This window comes from Erythranthe guttata, chromosome 2 (assembly GCF_056151865.1).
Source record: "Erythranthe guttata isolate IM_541 chromosome 2, IM_541, whole genome shotgun sequence".
Classification (NCBI taxonomy): Eukaryota; Viridiplantae; Streptophyta; class Magnoliopsida; order Lamiales; family Phrymaceae; genus Erythranthe; species Erythranthe guttata.
The window spans coordinates 664,554-674,723 of NC_142534.1; the positions used below are offsets into that span (position 1 = coordinate 664,554).

Consider the following 10,170-nt stretch of genomic DNA (forward strand, 5'->3'; position numbering starts at 1 on the left):
GGGCAAGGCCAATGAGTCATATAACTGCTTTTCAAAATGAAGGAAATCTATCCTCTATAACAGTTGCAACAAAAGGTGGGGGCATATTATGCTGGTAGGTGGATTAAAAATACTTGGACCCATCAAAAAGATTTATATAATTAAATTCAAATCATTACACAAATATTTAGAACATACCATGTAAACGGTTAAGCAACTCCGGGTTATATGTTGCCCCTTTTTATCCGGAACCTGTAATAAAAGCATATTTAGATTCATGATATAAACTTGAAAGGTGCAAGTGGGATTCCTAAACCATGTGAAGATGATCTATGGATAAGAAACTTTATTTTTTTCTTTTTTCTTTTTTTGGGAATTTCGTGACAGAAGCCATGTGCACCTCCTTGGTAATGTAGACCCCCTCTTAAAAAGTATCAGAGCCCCCAAATTCCAGCTCTAGCAATTATAATATATATAAATATTGTGCATAAATTAATAAGTAAATATTTGTATATAAATAGGCATCCTCAATCTTCAAGAATTCACAGTGCAACAACAACTAGAGCTAAATCCAGAGTAAACAAATCAAACCCTCAAAACAAGATATGGCTATTATTCGCTTACCATCGTTGATTTCGAATGCCAAGCAATTCTACAAGCTACAATCCTTTCTCAACAAAAATCAATCAGATGTGCCTAAGGGCCACCTGGCAGTTTACGTAGGAGAGAGAGTTCAGAGGAAAAGGTATGTGGTTCCCTTATCGTACCTGAATCACCCTTCGTTTCAAGATTTGTTGAGACGAGCAGAGGAAGAATTTGGCTTCAGTCATCCAATGGGAGGTCTAACAATTCCGTGCAGTGAAAATACCTTTCTCGAACTCACTTCAAGAATGCAGCTGTCATGATCCAAGAAAATTAATCAGCACTCCAACAGTTTTGATTATTAGTTTTCTGAGGTGTAGACCCATGCAAAAAAGTATGTAAAATTAGATAAATATATAAACTAGATTATTTTGCTAGTTATACAAAGTTCGATACCAAATCCCTTATATCAACTCTCAAAATTCAAAAACCTACACCAGATGCTGGTCAATATACAAAAATGGATACAACTATCCAGAAACCAGCAAGTCTTCTGGAGAGTTCCCATAATTATTGACTGCCACATTCATTATAGAAAAGAATCGCACAGTCAAAATGGCACTGTATTTGTTCAATACTGCATACATTACAACACGACCAACCGTACTCGCAGAGATGCCATCCTTATTTTCACTGACAATATATACCCTTCCAATTTGAACTCATAGAACTCCAAAAAAATAAAATTAAAAATAAATAAAAATCCTTAAGAACTGTGTGCTTCAACTCTGAATAGCTCAAACCCTCTCAAGGGTTTCCAGCTCATGTACAAAATACTCCCCGCAACATATTTCCGCGCTTCTTCCTTGAAAATACTAAAGAAAATTTCGCCATATTTCTGCATAGAAGACAATAAGCCGTTAATATCAACTTATGGCAGGATCATGTAGTGTTAGGCATACAAAGTTATTGTAAATTATAAATTATTAAGTAAATGTATTCCTTGCAATACACCAATATATCTCAACCTCATTAAAACGACAAATGGCCAGTTCTGATTTTTTGCCGTTGACGGCTTAGGTCTGAGCCTAGACGTCTAAGGGGTGGGCCCCGATCTATTTTCTTTCCACCGAAAGGAGTACCAAGCTCCGGCTGTAACCACATTCTTATGGTAAGACCATTTAGTTTCATCTTTCCGAATGATTCATTTCCTTGATAAGATAGTCCGAGTCTCCTCAGTAGAGCTGCCAATGCTTGGCTTCTCCTGTTGAGCAAATACGAATATTTTCAGCTTTTCTTTTCAACCTTATTAAAGATAGAGAAAACAAGTCACTCGTATTGAATAATCAACAATTGAAGTGCTAAAAGTCAAATGAAAATATGTATAACATCTTTCCAAGTGCAACAAAAAACTTCCGAGGATAATTCTTTTTTGACATTAAATTCTAAACTAATGCATAACAATTTATCCGTTGCTAAAATGAGTATGTCACCCGCAAATTAGTACCATGAATGGATTTACATGTCAGTAACCTCAAATTCTTACTAGAAGTTCAATACTCATTTTGAATCTATATTATTTTACCACCTTGAAATAGTTCAACCTTGTTCACCATATATTCCGTTGCTTTCTGGAACTACAATTCACTCCAATTGCTTATGTTCTTGAATAGAGTAAATTTGCATAAATTGTCACGTTTGTAGCCTATCTAAGATGCCACGTAAAGATTTCCTTGGTTCAACACAAAGTTCATATTCAGAAAATCCACTCATGAAGGCTCTGTGAATCCGCACATAGAAACCAAGGGTTCAAGTGTCATTCGCTGCCAGAACCACTACACATCCCTCCCCAATTTAAGTAAAACTGTACAATCTCGTATAATTGGCCCAATCAGATAAAAGAAGATGCTCTCACCTGTCCGCAAAATTAATCATTTTCTCCCCTGCAGAAGTCTGAATCTGTGTCGGTTCGACGGGCAGCAGAACAAGTACATTAGGCAACTTTACACCTGTCCAAGTTCAGTAAGAATATGTTAAATAGAGGGATAGAGAGAGCAACAAGAAAATTCAATATATGCACCTAATGAATTCATACTATACATCCATATGTGCCTAAGAACAAATTTTCTTGTTTTTACCCATTTTGAACCAAAACACTGCAATCAGATAATTCTAGTCCCATTTTCAAACAGTTTCTCTAGTCTTCCAGAATGTCATCTTGGTTTTCATATAGTTCAAGTTTTGCCGATTTGATAACCATTTGCAGTGCATGCCCAATATTTTTACGAGCTATTACTAGCAGCCACTAAAAACGAAAAGTTCATTCAGAGACACTAAGTAATCAAAAGAAGTTTAAGCTTGTACCAGCAGCCAAGCGATGCTTGAGACCTTTCAGAACCGTCAATAGGTACACCTGACCAATATTTGCAGCTCAATTTAGTTACACGTATAAATGACAGCATAAAATGGCACTCGGTTAATACTAGCTTAAAGTGTGTATGCAGGTATGGGTGAGGGCCGAAATACGGAGGAAGTAATACTGTGTGGTATATTTACAAGTTTCAACCAACAACCTGGCTGAGTCACAAATACCTATAACAGACGATGATGCGTATATACGACGCAATTCTCTTATAACAAAAATGAAAAAATTCTCATTCCGCTCCATATACAACTAATAATTTGTTTGTTAATGTGAACCATAAAGGAAGAGGTGACCAAGATTCACTTGGAATGAAGCCATCAGAAAGGATTTACATTTACCAGTATGTAATAAAATGATAGCGCGTCAATTAAGAAAGGGTGGAATTTAAAGTAGACAAGTAAAGAATAATGCCTCTACGATAGTTGAAACAAAACATGCTTGTTATTTAAAATGATCTCACCTCAGCTGTATGGAATTGAAAATCTCTCACATCAACAACAATCGGGCTTTCTTTCAAAGAAACAACTGGTATAGTTCCAAGAGAAGCAGCCTCCTAAAGATACAAAGAATATTTTTAAGCTTCCTCATATAATTTTCATGAGATGCAAGTTATAAACAATAAAAAGTTAAATAGGATAAAAGAATTTGTGGAATTTGTTTACGGACCTCAACTAAAGAAAAAGCGCGGGGATCATATTCCCCAAATCCATCAATCAAGGAATAAAGGCTTGCACCTTTTGATGCAATAGTGTTCACTCCAAGATTCTCAATGAGCCTATTTTTTATAGATGCGTCATGAGGGAGCTTTAGGCATCCCAGAACTTGCGAAAGTTCATCCATAGTAGGTGTCACACCGGCCATGATTGTTTCCCTGTAAACCATCAACGCCAAGGATGTCCTGTGGAGATATAGCTATCTCATAAGCCATATATTCCTTTTTTACAGTTTTCTCCTTTAAAAGGTTGATCAATATTAGTTTGAGAATGAGGTTAATTTTCTATTTCAAATTATCCTTAGAGAAAATGAGAAATAGCATATACTAGAGACAGAAAATCAACGAGAAAAACAAACATCACACATGAAAATGAATACTTTTAGAGAAACAAAACTCGTTCAAATAGAAGAAATAGGTTTTGCAGAATCTTTAAGATGTCACAGTTTTTTCAACCATTTAAATGTATGCAAACAGCTGAAGGTTTCACTTCAGAGTAAGAGCACTATTGTACACAGAAGAACGAGAATAATGACCTTAAGAGATAGATGTATTTCATCTAGAAATAATAAGTAACAAAAGGAATTATTACAAAATGGTAAGAATGTGTACCATTTACTGTTAAGCTGAACTTGACCCGAGCTGAAAGATAGTACAGGCTCGCCCACTGTACAAGCTGCTTGGAATCTCCGTAAGCACATACCTTGATTTGACAAACTTGATAAGTAACTTGATGAAGTCAAAAAAAACAAAAACTAACACAATATACCAACAGAAATCCAGATTCATTACACGCATAATACTTTTCGTACTTATTCTTATTAATAGGCACGGGTTATACCTAGAATAAAGCAATATGTTATGGTAATTCGTCACAGTAATGCAACACAAAGACGACATGACTCTTAAGAGAGTGATTCAATAACCAAATAATGCAATTATGAGAATATCTTGCATGAGCACTGTAACAGAGAGATTATTCTATTTGTGTTACTGTACCTAACATAAACAATCTTTTGCCCTTTATCTGTTTTTGACTAACAGCAGCAGGAGATCAGAGATGACAGCAAAAATACAACACCATGATTAAGTTAATTGAGACAATCAACCATTCAGGGAGATGTAAAACTACAATTCGATACTATAACTGAAACATGGCAACTATCATTAATGTTCTCAAGAGTTCGTTAAGCATAAAAAGAATAGAGATGCATCACAATAGCCTAGCAGTGCTAATCATACGACTAACATATCCAATTTCCTTATGCATGATAAAATTCTCAGAAAATAAAGATAATGGAATACCTAAATCTCACCTATGAGGCACCGGCACATTACAAGGTTAGGAGTGACTTTGTCCTTTTTTGCTTGAGAAATAAGCATGAGGCCAGCTTCTAGATCATCCTTTCTGGTAAGAGATGAAAAAAGTATTTTAATAGAATGTCAACCATTCTATGTGGAAAAGCAAAGTTAAAAATCATACTAGTATTGTATAAAGAAAGGTAAAATACTTTTCACAAGCCACTAAAAGAATGGAGTAAGTTATGGTATTTGGGCATAAACCGACGCTCTTCATTTCAGATAAACTTTCCATGGCCTTTTGCAGTTGATCCGCATCACCTGCAGGGCAACGCTAAATCAAACTTTTGGCACAGTCATTCTCTTCCTACACTAATCTTTATCTAACTAGTTTATCTATGAACCACATGAGAAGTCTATGTTATCTTCATGACCTTTTTACCCCGAATAAAAATTACATTGTGTTAGATATTACAACGTTGAGTACTATCAGTATAACTTCAGAAAATTCAGTGAAGCTGAACTTGCTTTGCACGTGAGGGTGATGTGTTAAGGGTTGTGTTGAATAACTTACACAAAGCAGTTATCAAGGCATTCATCATTGAGACTGTCGGCTTCAGCTTCATTCTCTTAGTGACCTCATACAGCTCCAGTGCCTTCTTCCAATCGCTAGCCTGAAAATGTTTGGCAGATACCATCTACGTTGGAGTTGCTAGAATGGAGCAGAGAACTTGTGTTAACTTGTCAAAACAAGGTAAAGCAGTGATTTAAATATCAATAGGTTAACTATCATTTTTTAATATAAAAAAGCCATGGCGATGCATTGAATCATATTCTCTTGTAATCCAAGATATTTAGCTAGTATTGGCTATTGTCTAATGTCTATACTAAAACAATGATGTTCACCTTTCCAGAGAAAATAGGGAAAAACAATAAGATATAGTAATCAATGTTTATTTACTGACCAGACTAAGGAGTATTTCAAGAATAGAACTACTGTGAACTGATTTGTTGTGACCAAGTGCAGAAATACATTCATTAGAAACCTCAAGTTTGTACCCACCCAATTTGTCCAACTTATCATATATGGGTGATTATGTAAAAATATTTGATTAAACACAATAGTATTCCAAAAGAACTTTGTAACTGAATTTCTAGGCACGATGAGTTGCCCTTACATTGCTACAGGCTCCCATCAAGGAGCTGTACGATATGATTCCAATGCGCATTCCTTTAGCCCTAGCTTCTTGTAGGATTTCAAATGCAGCATCCACTTTTCCAGCATGCCCCGCGACATCTATCAATGCGCTTATAAACATCTGTATAAATGAAAAAAGTGAGACGCAGCATTGTATTAACTTACCACGTTGAGCTGATAATGCAATATGAAGAAAATGTATAAGGGAAAGCAGAGAATTATGAGAGGTACCTAGATATTTTAGCATGATTCTGAAACAATTGATCTAAATGCAATAATCACTAGTTAAAAGGAGCTTCTCACAAGCAAAAAATAACATAGAATTCAGACCGAGGTACCTCATCAGGAGCGACACCTTTTTTTATCATGTCATCATAGACACTGCAAGCAAACTCCCAATCCCCATGGTGACTACAGCTGTTCACGGCAATAGTGTAAAGCTCCGCAGTGCCGCGGATGCCAAACTCATGAATCATATTGTAGACCTCTCTCGCCCGATCAACCTAATACAGTTCAATATCCCACATAGGATTCTAATCAGATAGACGAGGATCAAATAATTAAGTAGATAAATGGTTTCAGGCAGGACCTAGATAAAACTGACCTCATCAGCTCTAGCACAAGCCTTCATCAGAGCACCAATAGTGATGTGATCAGGTTCTATGGGTTGTATCTCTGCCCTCATTTCAGCTAATACATCAAATGCACGATCCACTGCACCTGATTGACCGCATGCAGTGATAAGTGCATTGAATACTACTCGGTCTGGCTTCACATTCTACTATATACAAGCAATTTCAGGTTAGACACAATAATATTTGAATTACAGTAAAGAAGTGGATTGCTAGATTATGACATGGAAGAGAGAAGATCAAATCCAAAGTGTGTAATAACCTTTGATCTGAGTATTCCATAGGCACCAAAAGCCTTAGCAACTTGACCAGCTTTAGCACAACCATCAATGAGTGCACCATATGTGTGGAGATTTGGTTCAACTCCAGCATTTACCATTTCATGGAAAACCTAAATTTTTATAAATCGGATGAGGAACCTGAATTTGGAGACAATAGTACAAAGTGCACAATACTGAATTATCAGAGACGTTAATGCTTTACACAGTTCATTTCTTTTGCTTTAAATATTACTAAGGAATATTATCTCAGTCAACACTAGATAAAGCCCAACCAGGAATAAAAGTGTACTCCACATAGATATTAGGAATATTTTTATCAACATAAAAAACCATTTTACTTTAAAAAATGAGAATACACATGCCATGACCTCATCAATCAATTAAAATGGGCACCTAAAGCCGGATAGAATATCCTTTCAAAATGGATTTCCATACCTTGAACATCGTATCCACTTTACCACTTTTAGCACAAGTTGAAATCAAAGTAGTGTAAAGTTTGCAGTCGGCTTTCAGTCCAACCTCCTGAACATGTTTTAGAACTTGAAATGCACCTACATCCAAGACAAGAGGGGGAAGTATCTCAAGTACTACAATAATATACTGAGGTATATATATAGGACCCTTCAGTTTGAGAGAGAGAGGGGGGGGGGGGGGGGGGGGGGGGGGGGCACCTTCTGAATCTTGGGAGCTAGCGCAAACAGACATAAACATATTAAATGTACTCAGGGTCGGATTTGAGATAAGTCTAATGAAGCGGGATGCCTCCTTAACAGCTTTCTGAGACTTGCATACATCAAAAAACCTGGCATGATAAACCTGAAGCCATGACATTCAACAAATGAATAACACGTTTCATGAGCATCATAATTGTAGAAACTTAACAAACTGCAAACTCACCTTATCCATATCCAACAAACTGTTCTGTTCCAAATCTTCAAGCAATTCTATGCAGTCGTTTAGCCTATAATCAATTATAACAATAGAGAATTTTGATACCAAAGTATGAAAATATTTTTCACAGACATGCATTATAACAGTAGTCACAGGTCTCAGCTAGAGATATCTCATAATAGTTCTATTTACCATAGTCACAGGATGCCTTAATTAACAATGTCATGTACAGTTTTGAGGCATATAACAAACAGTTTTGTCTTATATAGATACTTATGTCAGGTAAGAACAAAATTTGAAACCGATAAATTGAACATATGAAGACAATAATTTGAAACCGAACATTTGTACATTGGAAGACCTACCTGCCTTCCCGCAAAAGTTGGTCATATACACGTAATTGCCATGAACGATTTTGCTTGTTATTGTTATGCTTGTCCTCGGGATCAGAAGATGGGGATAAGTTTTTCGATTCATTTTGATGAGAAATGTTTGTGTCCTTCTTTTTTAACTCTTTCCTATTTCTCGAGTCTTTCCTATTTCTTGAGTCCTGCTGCTGGGAAAGAAAGACTCCACTGCGATATCCAAGAAGTTTTTCATCTTCAAACTTCTCTGTAAAAATTGGAGGAGAAAAAGGGTATCAGATATAAGCATAAATAGAACATATCAGATATCCTGCAATTACCCAAAAAAAAATAATGATATGTCTATATCATAACCTGTGTCCGTAGGTAATATCACATTGCGTGCAGTAAGATTTGATCCTTTTGCCAAAGACTTGTTCAAGTGGGATATATGGTTGATTTTCTTCGAAAGGGTAGCACAAGATGACAATGGTTCCACGTTATCCAACTTTTCCAAAGATGCCTCGTTAATTGTGTACAGCTCTCTACGAACAGAGTCTCGGAAAATGAGGTCCAAGTTGTTTATAACATCCTCTTCGAGATATTCAAACTTTAGTCTACTAAGTTTATCTGATTCTTCCTGTACGTGATTTGCTGAAGAAAGTGCAGCACCTAAATTTACTTGCATTACTGAAGTGGACAACTCAGAATCAACTGAATTGGTGTGTACATGTGCGTTTCGGTGCACTTCACAAGCTTCCCTGGAAAATGGTTGGGCACCGATGTTGGAGAACAAAGAAGGCGCAGATGATATCTCCAAAGTTTCAGATGTCTGGAAGGTTAGACTGTCATGACCACTTGAAGCAACGTTATTAGACTGAAATCGAGTTGCCTCTACGATGAGTGCTCCTCCAGGAGTCACAGCAGTTTCCCCAATCTTGATCTCAGCACTTGAATTTTTATCTGCTTGAATATTTTCTCTAGTTTCTGTCGTTAAATTTTTGCTCCCGTCAGTAGATTTTTTCTTATCAACAATATGTGATGTTAGAATCCAGCTCGTCATACTTCTTATTTGTTCGGATAATGCAAGAGTTAGCTCTCCTGACATCTAAAATTTGAGAATAAACAATATTTACTGAGACTACATACATGCAATAGCAGATACAACAAACTACATATATTTTCATGTGTTATATCAATAGATCAATACAATCATGTAACAATGTCAATATTTCACAATATAAACATAATTAGTCACTGAATTTCTTCGATGATTGGAAACGAGGACTTCTTTCCCAAAAATAATCAAACACACAAATGTACCTCAATAGTTTCTATACCATCTCTAAAACGTAATTTCACTGTGAATTCTACCCAAAAAAAAAATTGACAGGAGTAGCAGGATAGTGATTACCTGTGCGATATTAAATAGTTTTCTCGAATAAGAAAAATAAACGACAGTCATGGCAGAAACGGTGGCAACTGCGGCGGCGATTACAAAAATCGGCTGCGATTCGAGCGAGGCTTTGAAGAGAAACTTGCAATTATCAGACTGGTGTTTATGCCGCGATTTTTTGCATCTCCGCCGCTGCAGCCTGAGATTGTGGCCGCTGCCGAGGAATTCACTGCGGAGGATTCCGACGGCGCACGGAGAGAGAGGGAAAATCGGAGTTCGTGTTAGTAGCGAAAGTGTCTGGGGTTTCACTCTACACTCCATTGATTCCCCCGTGTGTGTGTGTCTGGTGTGTGTTGAGGATAGAGTGGAAGTGGAGGAGAAAGCGTTTATAAACTCGCGGAGTAATTATGAAGTTAAAGTTTGCATGGTTC

At 36.6% G+C, this 10,170-nt stretch overlaps 2 protein-coding genes across 3 annotated transcripts; one reads left to right on the forward strand and one right to left on the reverse strand.

Moving 5' to 3' along the window:
* Window positions 1-486: 486 nt before the first annotated feature.
* LOC105957719 (auxin-responsive protein SAUR21) lies at window positions 487-1,028 on the forward strand. The gene has a single exon (XM_012981679.2). The coding sequence runs from the start codon at window positions 585-587 to the stop codon at window positions 882-884; it is 300 nt and encodes a 99-aa protein (XP_012837133.1). The 5' UTR covers window positions 487-584; the 3' UTR covers window positions 885-1,028.
* Window positions 959-10,170, reverse strand: MRL1 (Pentatricopeptide repeat (PPR) superfamily protein). Of its 2 annotated transcripts, none has more exons than XM_012981677.2 (20): window positions 9,758-10,170; window positions 8,719-9,451; window positions 8,365-8,611; window positions 8,006-8,069; window positions 7,780-7,924; window positions 7,544-7,659; window positions 7,090-7,218; window positions 6,800-6,973; window positions 6,534-6,698; window positions 6,176-6,316; window positions 5,572-5,671; window positions 5,210-5,318; window positions 5,015-5,106; window positions 4,311-4,401; window positions 3,653-3,884; window positions 3,447-3,539; window positions 2,926-2,974; window positions 2,477-2,570; window positions 1,590-1,825; window positions 959-1,459 (listed from the first exon to the last, which is right to left on the reverse strand). In XM_012981677.2, the coding sequence occupies exons 1-19, from the start codon at window positions 10,058-10,060 to the stop codon at window positions 1,594-1,596; spliced, it is 3,309 nt and encodes a 1,102-aa protein (XP_012837131.1). In that variant the 5' UTR covers window positions 10,061-10,170; the 3' UTR covers window positions 959-1,459; window positions 1,590-1,593. The 2 variants fall into 2 exon arrangements, with proteins under 2 accessions (XP_012837131.1, XP_088678389.1); XM_088822263.1 differs by having other exon boundaries at window positions 1,249-1,459; window positions 1,576-1,825; window positions 9,758-10,156.

Coding starts and splice junctions, on each gene's coding strand:
- MRL1 (XM_012981677.2), bottom strand. CDS start 10,060: ATGGAGTGTAGAGTGAAACCCCAGACACTTTCGCTACTAACACGAACT. Junction 7,660..7,779: donor TAGCTCCCAAGATTCAGAAG/GTGCCCCCCCCC, acceptor TCTTGGATGTAG/GTGCATTTCAAGTTCTAAAA. Junction 7,219..7,543: donor AAGTGGATACGATGTTCAAG/GTATGGAAATCC, acceptor ATAAAAATTTAG/GTTTTCCATGAAATGGTAAA.
- LOC105957719 (XM_012981679.2), top strand. CDS start 585: ATGGCTATTATTCGCTTACCATCGTTGATTTCGAATGCCAAGCAATTC.